At 48.1% G+C, this 14,510-nt stretch overlaps 5 protein-coding genes across 6 annotated transcripts; 3 read left to right on the forward strand and 2 right to left on the reverse strand.

Moving 5' to 3' along the window:
* Positions 1 to 223: 223 nt before the first annotated feature.
* ONS95_005171 (uncharacterized protein) lies at positions 224 to 2,672 on the reverse strand. The gene is made up of 2 exons (XM_058498568.1): positions 1,747 to 2,672; positions 224 to 1,695 (listed from the first exon to the last, which is right to left on the reverse strand). The coding sequence occupies exons 1-2, from the start codon at positions 2,533 to 2,535 to the stop codon at positions 1,018 to 1,020; spliced, it is 1,467 nt and encodes a 488-aa protein (XP_058352082.1). The 5' UTR covers positions 2,536 to 2,672; the 3' UTR covers positions 224 to 1,017.
* Positions 2,673 to 2,813: 141 nt separating this feature from the next.
* ONS95_005172 (uncharacterized protein) lies at positions 2,814 to 4,761 on the forward strand (the record flags this gene model as incomplete). Its single annotated transcript, XM_058498569.1, has 2 exons — positions 2,814 to 3,130; positions 3,374 to 4,761. The coding sequence occupies exon 2, from the start codon at positions 3,607 to 3,609 to the stop codon at positions 4,759 to 4,761; it is 1,155 nt and encodes a 384-aa protein (XP_058352083.1). The 5' UTR covers positions 2,814 to 3,130; positions 3,374 to 3,606.
* A 3,930-nt stretch (positions 4,762 to 8,691) lies between these two features.
* ONS95_005173 (uncharacterized protein) lies at positions 8,692 to 12,267 on the reverse strand. 2 transcript variants are annotated; one of them, XM_058498571.1, is made up of 4 exons: positions 11,190 to 12,267; positions 11,042 to 11,138; positions 9,707 to 10,993; positions 8,692 to 9,647 (listed from the first exon to the last, which is right to left on the reverse strand). In XM_058498571.1, the coding sequence occupies exons 1-4, from the start codon at positions 11,282 to 11,284 to the stop codon at positions 9,645 to 9,647; spliced, it is 1,482 nt and encodes a 493-aa protein (XP_058352085.1). In that variant the 5' UTR covers positions 11,285 to 12,267; the 3' UTR covers positions 8,692 to 9,644. The 2 variants fall into 2 exon arrangements, with proteins under 2 accessions (XP_058352085.1, XP_058352084.1); XM_058498570.1 differs by having other exon boundaries at positions 9,486 to 9,647; positions 11,042 to 11,526; positions 11,589 to 12,267.
* A 10-nt stretch (positions 12,268 to 12,277) lies between these two features.
* ONS95_005174 (uncharacterized protein) lies at positions 12,278 to 12,990 on the forward strand (the record flags this gene model as incomplete). Its single annotated transcript, XM_058498572.1, has 2 exons — positions 12,278 to 12,778; positions 12,843 to 12,990. Exons 1-2 carry the CDS (start codon positions 12,603 to 12,605, stop codon positions 12,988 to 12,990), a joined length of 324 nt encoding a protein of 107 aa, XP_058352086.1. The 5' UTR covers positions 12,278 to 12,602.
* An 82-nt stretch (positions 12,991 to 13,072) lies between these two features.
* Positions 13,073 to 13,775, forward strand: ONS95_005175 (uncharacterized protein; the record flags this gene model as incomplete). The annotated part of the gene is made up of 2 exons (XM_058498573.1): positions 13,073 to 13,624; positions 13,746 to 13,775. The coding sequence occupies 2 exons, from the start codon at positions 13,073 to 13,075 to the stop codon at positions 13,773 to 13,775; spliced, it is 582 nt and encodes a 193-aa protein (XP_058352087.1).
* Between the last annotated feature and the right edge of the window lie 735 nt (positions 13,776 to 14,510).

A 14,510-nucleotide genomic window follows, 5' to 3' on the forward strand; every position in this document is an offset into this window, starting at 1 on the left:
GTTACTTAGAAAATGTAGGGTCAAAGATACCCTTAAAAGACCTGGCATCTCATGAACAGAACAAATTCTATGCAATGCTGAAAGATAGTTTCTGAGAAAATACAACGTACCACTTAGAATCATAGGAAGTCGACAGAAGATTATTCGCATATCATGTGAGATTGACTGAATTGACTGTGGGAAAAAAATAGTTGTCAAGGAAGCGACGGTGAGAAGTGTTACAGTTTCATTTGACACGTAATAATCTACTAGAACTGACTTGGAGATGATGGTTTCCCGCGATTGACAACAAATAATCCACAAAGCTGTCCGGTCATTGAGAGACACGCGGTGTTGGAGTGACTGAGTTGGTTTGACATGTCTCGTATGACGTGGGCAACAGAAAGATGAGTGGAATCTTACCAGTACCATAGTGATCTACACATACGTTCATTCCGGCTGTAAGCAAAAGTTAGGAAGTGAGTGCTCCCACTCCCATCCTGCTCGGGTCTCGCCGTGCCTCTTTTCACCGTCCGCACTTGAATTACAGCAGAAGTACAACTACACACCATCGCAAAATCTCCCACATTCAAGTCTGTCAGATATAATGTGTCCTTAAAACTCTCATTTGTAACAGGTGCGGGATTTCTGAGCCGCCTTTTACGAAAAAGAAGATCTCGGAATACCTTGACCTCCTCGTGAATACAACTTCATACTCATTTGTCGCCGCCAGCGATTCAGCTTCTGATTCCCTCATCTTCTACGTCGATCTCAATATAGTTGAGCTTCCACACCACAGAATTTCCGGCAGCTGGTCAGATTCAGCATATAGAGATAGAATGAGAGGACGCAACAAGTTGAATGTTTCTGCCGAGATATGGGCACCTCTTCGCCAATACCGCCGACGGCGTCTAAGATGGGGGAGTAGACATCGTCACCAGCAATCTCAAACCCCAGAGGAATATGCTCTAGTATTTGGATATTGGCGTCTCTACTTCCAAGACACAAGTCTTTACCTGTTTCCAGTTCTCCCCCGCCTCACTTCCTCACCCCCTTCTTCCCCATATAATCCATGACCTTCCTCTTCCCAAAATCCCTCGCTTTCCTCCACTTACAATACAACGTAACCATATCCTTCAACACCACAAACAGGCACCCTCCAACCACACTCCGTCCCCACTTCTCTCTCAACAGCCCACCACCAATTCTATCTTTCCACTTCAGAGGCAACATATTGACAATCTCGCCCATAGCAGAAGAGATCGCGGGAAAGGCTAGCGCGCCCATGACTGTTGTGGCGATATAGGCAGCGCTGACATCTTGATGTAACGCCCAGCGATTCAAAGGTCTTGCAGCAGGGGCAGGGGCATTATTGTTTACATTTTCAAGCCGGACGCCGCCATTTGCTTCGGCAGCTGCTGCAACATCTGCTGCTGGGGCAGCGGGGATGTCAACTTCCTCGTGGACCCATTCGACGTCGAAGATAGCACGGCCGTCGTCTTCGGCTGCTTGATTCTCGATTTGTTCTGCTGTTTCGCCTTCTCGGGGACGGCGTTGGACGGCACGATCCCATTTCTTTTCGAGATCGAAGAAGGTGTGGCGGTAGAGCGCGTTGTAGGCCTTTTTGATGAAGGGGAGTGTGGCGAATGTTAGGCCCGGACTTGGAGGCCAGGTGAGGTTGAAGTGAGGGTGGCTTTTTTGGGTGCTGAGGAAGTACTAGTGCGGATAGTTAGTGGTGTTGAGATATAAGGGAAAGAATGTACGTACTATTGGGAGGAGGATGCCAGAGGCTTGGTCTGCGAGACTTGTGCGGAGGAGGACGAGAGAGGGCCCGATTAATGGCATGGATAGGAATAGGCTGTAATTCTTGACTCGGAGAATTGTCGGGAAGAACGGATCTAGGAGATGCAATAGCTTGGCCATTCGTCCTCTCGCCGAGTAGGTATTGATTCTACCAAGCGCAATTTGACCTCCTAGAAGGGATCTTGCCTGCTCGGTGCCAAAGACAGTAATTGTGGAGTTAAGCCCATAAACCAGCAATCCGGAATACAAGCAGCCTACCAAACCGCTCATAGCTGTAGGAAGTATCAAGCGCTTTGCTGAACTTTGTATCGATCCGTAGAGTGATACAATAGGATCACGAGGACGCTGGATGTTGTATTCCGCCTTGCATTGTGGACACTCGATCGTAGAGTTTGGGACGAGATCTCCTCTCTTTGGAGCCTCTTGGTCGGCAATCCATTCTAGCAGGCAGGATTCATGTGCAGTCAAGGAGCATGGACATGGATTCTTCCATTCCGAATCCTCAGGCCTGTCATCTATATCGTCTTGTTGGCAGATCCAGCACGTCCGGGATTCTGCAGGTTCGGCCGTAGGTTTCGATGTATTGGTGGCCGAGATTGAGGGGGCAGATCTTTGTGGGTTATTGAGAGGTATAGATTGTGTTTCGGTCGTGTTCTGTTCTCTCGCAGACGATTCTGCAGCTGGGGAGGAAGCTGTCTGCTCAGTGGGGGATGATCGTCTTCGTGAGGCTTGGGCGGGGGCTTGTGAAGCCATTTCGCAGGGCGTGTATGTTCGGATACGGAGTGAGAAGTCTGAGAATGCTATCGCATATTATACGTTGGAGAATACGTGGCTGTTTAGAGTCTATGTATTCTTGTGGTTTGTTAACTGTTGCTGTTGCGTGGCATTGGTGACGTTGAGAAGCTCGAGATGCCGAGGCGGTTGGAAATGCGTCAAAAGGCGGACCCCTGCCTGCCAAGCCCAGCCTTGTGCAGCCTTGTACTTGGGGAAGCACTTGCGATATGTTTAGGCCCTAATTACTGCCCTTAAGTCTTTCGTTCTCCATTGTTACCTACCTAGGTAATATACAGATTTTTACTCAAAAGCAGATGCAATATATCAGCAGAATACATGGTTGGAATGGTAGGCTTGGCAATTCGAAATCATCCTGTCGCACAGCCTTATCCGAGTCGCGCTTTCCATCTGTCAACACATCCCTTGGGCTTCATTGTTGAACCCGAATCCAATGAATGAGTACCGCCAATGTCAAACCTCGGCATATAAACATCCTCCGCAGCTCGTAGAGCCTGGAATGATAGATGAAGTCATATCTGCTAGATCTGGAGGCGACTCGCACTCGCAGAGCTCAGTAGGTCCTCTCGACTCTCGAGATACAGTCTCGATCTGCTCATTCTGCTCTCTTCTCCCCCCATAGGAGTTCATTCTCCCACTTTCCTCCCCAGAAGCTATCTACTACTTCATGTAGCCACCATGAGTCCGCGAAGACCTTTTCTGTTGGGTCTATTCCTCACAGTTTTCGGCACTCTCTTCCTCGTCACGCGTGGACGCGATGGAGGACATCTGAGCAAAGTTGATAAATGGATTGGTACAGCAGGCCCGGAACTCAAGATCGAAACTCACCCATGTACCGATCAATTGGGATGGTTAGAACCCTACCAATTCTCGTATCCCATCAAATACGTCTCACGCGATATCGTCGCCATTCCTTCCGCAAAATCCGAACGATCTCCTCTGTCCATAGTGGACGAACCGCTCTTTGAAGACTTTACTACCATCGACCCTGCAAAATCCTCAGTAGTCGGCATACCGAATTGTCTCCCGCCAATGTATCTTGAAGTTTCCAATGTCAATTCGTCGAAGGTGGATGCATCAAATATGATCTTCGGACTACAGACCACCATGGGACGTCTGAAGGAGACAACCAAGCATATGGTACGATGGCTACCACTTACCAATGCCAGGCTATTCGCAATAGTCATCGAGACGGAGGAAAAGGCAGCAGATAGCAAGGAGATGGCAAAACTGGAGAAGGAACTGCAGGAGCAAGGCATGAAAGTCAGCATCATCCACCCAGTACGACCGAAGGACTCTTTCGCTCAGCGCTATTTCTCTCTCGTAAACGTCATGTACTCCGCTCGGAATAACAAGACTGAATGGATGATCCTCATAGACGACGATACTTTCTTTCCCAGCATGCACGACTTGCAGATCCTACTGTCCATATATGACACCAGCAAAGAACAATACATTGGATCTCTGAGCGAGGACTGGTGGGCTGTCAACAACTATGGGTTGATGGGTTTTGGTGGCGCAGGAATAATGATATCTCTACCATTGGCAAAGATGATTGACGACCACACGGATGAATGCAAAGAACATCTCCGAACAACAGCGGGAGATGTCACAGTCATGGACTGTATCTACCGCTTCTCTTCCACGAAGCTGACCCATGTTCCTGGTCTCCACCAAGTCGATATGCATGGTGACCTCTCTGGATTCTATGAGTCTGGCCGCGAGATGATCTCCCTCCATCACTGGAAAGCAGGATTCAAGCTCGAGATAGAGAAGATGCATCTCGTCGCCGACATCTGCGATTCTTGCTTCTTACAACGTTGGCAATTCGGAAGAGATATCATCCTCTCCAATGGTTTCTCCATAGTTCATTATCCCAACGGACATCTCAGATCGACCGGTTTGCGAGGCGGAAAGGTACAGAAGATAAATCTGCATGAGATGGAGCATACGTGGGGAGATAATATCAAGGTCTTGCATAGTCTAGCGCCGCTGAGGGACAAGATGAGTGAAAGGGACAAAGTGTCTTATAAATTGCTGGATAGTGTGAAGGTTGATGGGGTGGTGAGGCAGGTGTATTTCCGGGAGGGTGGAGGAAAGGAGATGGATACCGTCATAGTGCTGAACTGGAGAGCTGGTCCGTCGGAGAAGAAGTCAGTCCCGGCCCCTGAGCTGGTTTCGCGTTAACATCATGCCCAAGAAATCAGAACAGATGCGCTTTGATTTCTGCGGTCGGGACTGAATAGGGAGCGAAATGCGGAGACTGTTGTCGCCGATACCACCTGTACAAAGTATGATACCCGGATAGCATGAGCTACTACTCGTACACTTGCCCTGCACTCATTTCATTTCCAAGAAACACAATACTCCCTTTATTCTTAGGTCTGACAATGGGTCCGCTAAGTAACAGGGTAAAAGCTCTATGCGGTCTTTAGATCACGATCAAAAGAATGCAAACAGGGTAAACAAGCTTGAAAACACTATATTTGCAATCTTAAAGCATCGTCATGTAAGAGATCACAGACGTTAAGACCTGAATATTCAGGTAGAGTATGTCTCATAGGGCCTGCCGAGTACTCCGAAAAGCGCACGAGTCTAATTACCGCAGATTCGGACTTCAAAATCCATTTGCCGAACAGGAAATCCTGTCTATTCTACTGGTTAGAACCCCCTAGCGAAGATCTGTCTTGGAGACTCCATTGTCAGACCCAAGAATAAAGGGAGTATAATGGAAACAAAATTTCTCAAACACAAAGTCTGAACCCTCATAATTAATTGACCATCCTAACTTATCCACTCTCGCCTTCCGCCTTCGGATATTCATGGAAGTTTAATCCCGAACTCGCCTATCGCCTTCCGAGCGTCGCCCCTGAAACTCCGAAATCTCGAAGCGAGGGCGAAGCGGAGGGTCAGAGTCCAAGCCTGGACCCCTTTGAGATGGGCATTTGGAATTATGATAACAGAATTTCGGCGTTCCGCATTTCGGAGAAATGTGCGATTTGCAACAGAAAAATATTGAGTTTTTATATGAGATGAATTGTTGGGCTTGATATTCCGACGGAGGCCGGTACATCAAACGATATGCGTCACGTGTTTGAAACCCGAAAGGAAACAAGATTCAATCTTGCTACTCGCCCGGCATCCATAAGAAATCAATAATCTTTAAAGAAAAAAAAGCCATATGAATCCATCTTTCTTAACCATTTCCTGCCTCGATGGACATTTAAAGGTCACATCCGTGCTGGCTTCGCGAGCAAGACAAGACCAGCATCTTTGCTCGCTAGATACCTGACTCGAGGAACCAAATTAAAGAAAAAAGAATAGAAACCGCGAACACCGAATATCGGTATCGCGGATATCTTCGGCCTTTCTGCGATATGCAACAGAGCTTGGAAGATGTGTAGATATTCAGGGGAAGATATTGACCTGTTTCCTCTTCCGGGAAGGTTAATGGAGGTTGTGCTTATTATGTTTGGTTGAGGTGGGAAGGTAGTATTAGTAGCGGAAGCGAAGCGCCTGGGTGGAAAGTAACAGTACAGGTAGTCAAAGCGGGTTGAGAGCGGCGATACGGTACACGAATCGGTGTAGACAGTAGTTTTGAAAAGGGTTGAGCTGCGAGTTTGAGTTTCAGGGGGCGCGCGCCAGAAAACTAGATGTGTTTGTTCATCGGGAATCCCATCTCTGCATTTCCCATTATTTCCCTCCACTTCGGGCCGTTCCGACGCATGGCGTCAAAGCACATCTCGAGCGAGTTTATCACCATCATTGATTAATCCTGAAGGGGAAACTCCGCAAATTGCTATCTTCATATCTCCAAAAAGCGGTAATTGATCTCGGCTTCGGTCTCGGAGTGCGATTTGCAACAAGAATTTTTTACTCATCCAGTCCTGACAGATCTTCCGAAAGGTTTTGATTGAATGTCATCTTTCCGGAAGGGTGTGTTTACATTCCGAGGCTGAAGCGAGCGAGGTTCTCGGAAATGTACCGAGCGATGTTTGAAGGAAAGTGGGAACAGCTGTTTACAGGAGCGGGCACTCGGAATTATTGTCTTCGGGATAGAATTTAAAGCAGAAATGTCACGCCGTTTGTCGTTCCGAGAAAAATGGTGTTGGATTTTAGGCAAATGGGCAGGTTTTGATCTGGGTAAGCTGATGTGGGGCAGACCAACAGACATGACGTATGGAGACGGAGTACAGAGAGCGGAAATCGAGAAGTTTGGGATTGGGCAGGGATAAAGCGTTTGGTGATAGAATCCAAAGACTAGAAAAGGGACGAGGCAGCTGAGAAGTGGTGCTATGTTGTGGGAATAGGAGGTGACTTTCAATATGGACGGGCCAAGGCGGGGGATCAAAAGTAGCCGGTGGAAGACTAGGGAATGGCGTTCGGGCAACCCCCGCTTTGCGATTTGCAACAAAGACGGATGGCATTCTAGCAGTTTATAGTCCTCGGAATTCCCGAAGGTCATGGAAAATGAAGTATAATGCTTCTTCGAGTGGATTTTCATAGCGGTAGTAGATTGTGTTCAAGTCGCGGAGAAACTTAAGCGAGGGACAAAGTTGAGTTGTATGTTGATATCAATCCGTTATTCTTCACATGACTTAGAACACCATTGATTCAAAAACTCGGACCACTCGCAAGAATTTCAAGAGTTCGGTTTCACAAGTCGTGTCTAATCCAGAGAACATTTGCCCAAGCTTTTTTCTCTGCCGCCTCCGGAAGCAGAATCACCGCCACGTTCCCACCAGGAGATTTGGAGGTCCGGGCAGACAAAGCGCTGTCCGGAATGATTGGAGCGGCTACGGAAAGACTCAATCTACGACTTGCAACAGAAAAGCCATCCTTCTTATCACAGCACAATAAGTTATATGTTCCGCGGAACGCCCCTATCGCAAGAAACTCGCCGGTCCGGAACATTTATCACGAAAGTCTCACCACACTAACAGATCAATTGCCGGAAAGTGGATGGCCGCCGGTTTTTACGATATGCAACAAAGATAACAATTCCATGAATTAATATACCGGTCCGAGATGTTCATGTAAGCCAGAAGGGAGAGAACGTGATGAAATCAAGGGGGTGGAGAGATTTGTGGCGTGACTTTTGCAAGCGACGGTGATTTACCGACGGAGTATTGCCTGAAGGATAAGACGATAGATCTGCAATAGTTCGGAAAGAGTCCGGAGTGTTCCATTGCGATTTGCAACAAAGATGAGTGACTTTCTGCTGTAGCTATCAACTTTCTAGGTTAGAAACGAGATGAGGAGGTAAATGGTGCATTTTATGGCATCATTCATGATCCGAGGCCGGGAAAACCGTGGCGGACAGGAATCAGACACTGAAAATGGTGAGATTATGATATGGAAACAAGAATACGAATCCGAAGCGTTTTCTTGCGATTTGCAACAGAGATTAGGAGAGAAAGAAAAGCATCTTGGTCGTTGTTGAGGCGCCCTGCAAGAATCATGAATCACGATTGTCCTCGATACATGATTCATGAAGCGACGGAGGGCAGATGCTAGTGGAACGGACCGCCAGGACCGCGAAAACCGTAGCCGACGACAAGAAGGAAACTGTGAAGTCAGGCGACGGCAGCGGTCGGCAGCGGTCCGGTCGGCTACATGTAGATGTGCAACAGAAGTCTGAAATGTAAAAGGAGGAATCCTGATTGATTGATTCCTCTGCGAAAGTTCCAAGCCGCGGATAGAAAAGTCGTTGCTTGGACGGTACTTGACTTCCCTTTGCGTATCGCGGCTTCTATCCGCGAGATGCCGCCGGCCATGAAAGTCCTCTGCCAAGTGTCAGAGCAACAAAGCTGCGAGAGTTTTGGAAGAAGCCAAATGCCCAGGAATCTTCCGCCATCCTCGGATTGCTTTCCGCTACGAAATGCAACAGAGAAATACGTTCTCCGGTTAATCAAAGTCCAGCCGCAAAGGTAGAATGCCGAAAAGTAAACATCGTAGTATCTTCGGATGAAGTAAACACGTGAAAGGGACAGAAGTCATGGCGGGATTTTCTATCCGCCCATCGTGGCGTATCCGCGGCCGTCGGATCTACGCCGGATTTGACGATTTGCAACAAGAAAATCCATCCCCTCCCATCAAAGACCATCATTGGTGCGTCTACAAATGAGCGTCCAACACAGCGGAGACCCGCGGGTTTTCGAGCGAGACTCTCGTCGGAGTTGACGCCGATGCGCAGTCAAAAGCAAGTTTGATGATGTCTCGGAGAAGTGCTCGTGCGAGGAGAGGAAATGCGTCGGAATAGCTTTCCGCTGACAGGCACGATAGGGAAATGGGCGGAAATACTTACCCGGGGCTTCGGAATCGGCGGATTTCGAGCGATGTGCAACAAAGATTTTGGAATTTCCCGGAAAGTGGAATGGAGCGGCGAGTTTTGGATGTGAGGACCGGAAGATAGGGGGTGCGCCCGACGGAGGCGGCGGTGGGTTTTGCGAGACGGCGGTTTTATGGCGGAAGAGAATTTAGGAGGCGGTGTTGGCCGCTGGCTGTGCTTGGCTGGCTCGTGACCTTTGATATTGCCTGCTTTTTGGATCGGGATTCTTCAAGGTTTGACTATGAGATTAACTTCATCGATAGCCCTTTGGTGACGTTTATTTCACGATCTCGGATTTGGCAAACTGTGCTTGATCCCAACATATAAGGGATCTAAATGTCAGTCGAATCAACTTGATCGAGAAAGTGGCCAATCCACTTCCGAAAACGATACAAAGGCATTGGCATTCATCTTGGAGTCGTTCCTGAAGTTTGCCTAGTTGAGGCATTCCCAGGCGTTTGTATTCCGATGCAAAAAGGGGTTCGCTCGCTTACACGGCGGGGCGGGTGGTTGACGTCAGTGTTTACCAGTACCATTATGTGCGTCGAGCCAGAAAGCAATTTATATTCTTGGTAACAACTCCTCGGGAAAAAAACGCTACAATTACATGCCATTCTGTGATTATTGTCTGTGGTCTCGATAAAGAAATGACGAAATCAGACTGATGCGGCCGCGAGGCCTCCCCAATTCTTTTGCTCCTTTCCCCTTCTCCCTTATCGTATCATGACTGCAGCTCGAATTACTGAGGCTTGTGTGTCAGTCAATTAATTCAGGGAAGACATGATGAGATTAAATACTCACATGGTAACAGATAGATCCAGGTGCTTGACCGCTTCTTCGACACATTTCACAGGACTTCAGTCGGCGATGGTCAGCAGTTGGCTGCTGCGCTTTCTGCCTCCCTGTCCATGTATGTGATGGCTGACTGTACAGCACTGTAGTAGACTGTAGGCTGTGTTGTACCGGTTGATAGCTTCTTTGCGGTCCTTGCATTTGCATTTGTCGTGGAGGGGTAACTGGCATGTTCTGGCGTGCACGAAGTCTGTCACTAGTTTCAAGATATCCATTGATAGCAGGTCTCGAAGATATCGGAGTTGAGATCTGGCTGCTAGGGATCCTTGAAACCATTGGAGATGTCGCAGCTGGTATTGAACGATACTCGGTGGTGGGTAATACGCTCTGTGCTGCAGCACGGTGGTGGGCGACAGGCTGTGGGACGGTCTGCATCTGAATCGTGTTTGGCAGACGAACATTTGAAAACGACAAGTAACCGCCTTTGGACGTAGTGAACTGCTGTTGTTGGCTTGAAGAAGGATGGGACGACATCTGGGCACGCTTTTGAGCGGAATCAACTCCTGGGTCCTGTTGCTGAGCCCAGCCAAGCACTGCGGGATACGTTGCATCAACCACTGGGTCAGATACTTGGACTTGGTGCTGAGTTCTTCCTCGTTGAGGATACATAGTCCCAGTCGGTTGGAGCCCATTGAATTGAGGCAGTGCGGAGCCTCTCATATGTCCAGCTAGGAGCTGTTGATGTTCCTCTGACGGGTTATTCAAAGCCTGGGTTGACTGTGACTGTCTTTCTTGATCAGTCCCGCGGCTCATTGGCCAAGCGGGAGCAGCAAATGGTCTTGGATTGGGTACCTGAGGATAATCCATCGAAGAATTTGGCCGACGCGTCTCATTTGGAACATGAGATCCCATATCCAGGGCATATCCATTGGACAGGCTTCCAGGAAATGTTTGGTTGGCGTTCGGCTGAAAGCTGGTGTTGGATAGTGCAGGCTCCTGGATGATCTCACGAGGCTTCGGCCGTGAAGGAAGGCGCGCGAAACTTTTTGGTACGTCGCTGTAAGACTTCGTTTCAACAGTTCCAGCTCTCATCTCCATTTGGGTTGAGTAGTGATCGTCAAAAGAGTCAGTTCCATTGGCTGGCCAATTGATTCGATCCCCTGAGATGATCTTTGTCGCAAATCCTGGAGGCTCAGAGACCGCACTCTCTGTACGAAGTGAGATATCACTCAGTGTACTTCCTGATCCTGACGTCACATTTGAGGAAACCTCTGATCTAGCTGGCGTGTGTTTACACTGAGGCTGTTAGAGCTTCAAGCCGAACAACATTTTGTTCTGACTCACCTTAGTTTTCCTCCGCCTACAATCCTCACAAGCTCCACGTCTACGAGTCTCTGCAACTTCGGCTCTTTCATCTGGACTGTATTGCCGCTTTCGGCGGCTGTGCAAGACGGTTATTTCAATGTTGAAAATCTCGCCAATGGTGACTTACGGCGTGGTACTGTTGCTTGGCCTTGGCGCGCTGGCAGATTGGCCACTCCTGAGTTGGTCGGGCGCAGGCTCTTTGGATCCTTCAGCTGGCCGCATTATCAAGTGACTACCAAACGACGGACGGAATGAAAGAATAACTTGGAAAGATTGGAAAGAAATTTCTGCTATCAAAAGAAGAGAACATGTCGAGGGGATGAGAAGGTTACCCTTTAAAACCCCTACGGCTCTTTCATTTTGGCCCTACGAAGTTGCAGAAAGGCAGACAATTTGCCCTCGCTCACCGGAGTGCTGGCAGTGCTTTGACGATTGTTGTCTGCAACGCCTCCCAGACTCGAGGGCTGCATCGAGTTAAGAATGCTGGACATGAGTTGTCTCTCCAGACTGGTGTGGTGAGGTGTACCCGAAGTTCTTCCCTGAGGATACACAAACACGTGGCGGCCGCAGCTGGACGACCCGGATTGTGTAGCCTTCCCAGCCTTACGGATCTTCTGGCCCTCGAGTGTCCCCGCGATCTTCAGCCCATCGCCCGCCCTGTATTTGAAATGAGACCTGTACCTATCAATAGACGCCGGAGTCAATTTCCTGGTAATGTTGCGTCCACCCACGATCTTGACTCGAACGATTAACGAATGTAGGTCCAGCACACCGGCAGTTAATCGCGCATGGACAGCTGATGCATAAGGATGCGAAACAACGTACTTCACAACTAAGTCAAGACATGGGCATCAATGCATCAATTCAATGCACGTAACTGCGAATTTCAGGCTTCAATTTCATGCGGGCTTCAGATCCGTCTCTTCACACTCACGAACGTGCAGAATAAGCAGCGCCATTATGTGATCACATGACCTGTTTATCACCTGATACTACTGACCAATCCCAAGTCTGCCTACCCCGTTGCTGAATCGCCTTCCCATATTTCAGCGTTATGTAGGTATATTGTTCGACTTGGATGCTTGGGCGTGTGTGATGACCTAAGTTACTGGCAGTCAGTGCGAATTTCACGAGCCACAATATCCATCTTTGAAAGAATGAATGTATTTCGAAAACAAGGTACTTGGCCATTGCTTGAAATGCGTAATAAAGTGATACGACTTGATATACGGCTCAGAATTACTAACTGCCTCTGTAAATCGAGATCGCCGACTTCTTGGCATGGTTTTGTGATTGCTAACGCAGACTAAAAGTTAAGCGAGCCAATTCGCGGAAAGTAAACAACATTCACTCCACTCCTAAGTCCAAAGTCCAATAGACACATTCATCAGCACACAGGCATTCGGACTCTCGCTATTTCATTTCAGACACTACCCATTCTAGCCTCGTCAAGGCCATCTTATAGCCTCTCGCCGACGCCATCTCCAATTCCTCGACCCAATTCTCGACAGCAGCCGAAATCACGAAAGCTTTCGAGGACATGTCACAGACAACCACGAAGTATCCCGATGCTTTGAAACGTATAGCTATCAATTCCTTGGAAGCTCCTCCACCAAAGCGCAAGCTACTGTGGCTCATGTCGCAAGCAAGCTCAAGCACCATGTCTCGTCGCTCAAGTCTCGATACACAGGAGATTACTCCGCCTCTCAACTTCTTGTAAGTCTTGCCGCAGGAAAAGCAACTAAATTTTAGATGACTTGAAGCTCATGTAGAACTTTAGCATACCCCAGCGAATGGTGGAAGTGACCGTCGTCGATCACGACAAGACTGACGTTTTCGGATTTGCCAAGAATCATCAAATCTTCACTATCCCTCACAATGTCCTCCCTCGCCCATTTCTCCGGCGCTTTCCGAAAACGTTTGATTAACGATTTCAATTGGCACATTATGACTATTCACTGCTCCGAGTCTACATTTGGACTCCTCTAGAAGTGGTTCTACACCCAAAAGATGGAGGGACCCTTTGGCACAATCAAACTCATCAAACACGCGAAGCTATGGATTTTGGCGAAGGAACTAGGAATCGAAGACCTAGCAAGCATTCTTCTCGGTATCATGGATAACACTGAACCTGGCGAAGATACCGACAAAGGAAATGCTCTGAAGGACTTCCAGGCTACGGTATATATGGTACGTTACAGAGAACTGGAGGATGTCGCTATCTCGAAGACTCTATCGGCTATGAATAACCATAATATCATCCGAACCCTAAAGAATATGCCAGATGAGATGCGAAGTGACTTTACATTGGCTATGATGAAGGGCTGCGTTACTCTGACGGGCTGGAGTAATGGGCTTGGCTTTGAAGGAGAGGACCTCAGTGGTCGCGAATATCGAGTTCGACGCCGCAAAGCAAAGCTAGGTGATAAGATCGAGGAAGCGCCTGGTGAGAAGATTGCATATTGTTCGGAAAATTTGAGTGAGAGTGGCTCGGATGGGGAGAGTTTCCACCACTCTGATGACGAGATCATTCCTGAGACAGAACTTCTTGATCACGACGAGGTAAGTTATATCGATCACCACTCCATCTCACTCTTGAGAGAGCAAAGAAATGCTTCTCACTGTGTCAAGCCAGCGCGAAGCATCTCTTCTCCACGAAACCCGACGTACTGACTACGCCCAGACGCTTGACAATTACGTCAGAATCGGTTAGATGTCCATCTATAAAGAATAAAAGCGCAATTTGGCTCAGAGGAGCTCGTCCCAGAATCAAATCTGACGATATTTCTGGAGATTCAAGCGACCATCATGATTTAATATTGGCCATTATCAACTTACAGGGCTTGATACTCCTTTCGGGGGTATTTTGCGTTTGGATTTCTTAGTACAGCTTCTTGCTGCTTTTCAATTCTGCTCGATGTTGCATATTCTTCGTAATGGGGGACCAAGGCTTTCTGAAATGGGCACGTTCACTTTTGTCGGTCGGGCTATACTGTCAGTGTAGTACGGTGGCATAACGAAGTTCTCTGTATCTACCTTAGGAATACTTGGAACTGGTCGTTCATGAGCCAATGATTACGAAACTTACAAGGTTGACCATTAGACGAGAGTCAAGCTTGATGATAAGGCAGCTTGTTTAATTTCGAAAAGAATGACGCCAAGTGCCTCCCCCACTACTGTCTTCCACCCCCGAAGTTTACCTAGATATTCCTTATGAAGTGGGTCCTGGATACACCGGCTTCTCCTTACCCTGCTTGTTTCCGACAGGGTATGATCTTATATCAAGTGAATCGATAGGCCGTGACGACAGCCTCAAGTGGATTTTGAGTGATAAGTCCAGCACTTCAACGAAGGACTGTGTAAACTCCATACCAAAATCACCCTCCAAGAACTCGCGCCTTGTACAGGTTGAGGTATCCGCGGCTTTCACCTTGAATTCCATTAATGC

Source organism: Cadophora gregata (assembly GCF_030347475.1).
Source record: "Cadophora gregata isolate MNR1 chromosome Unknown scaffold_15, whole genome shotgun sequence".
NCBI classification, from domain to species: domain Eukaryota; kingdom Fungi; phylum Ascomycota; class Leotiomycetes; order Helotiales; family Ploettnerulaceae; genus Cadophora; species Cadophora gregata.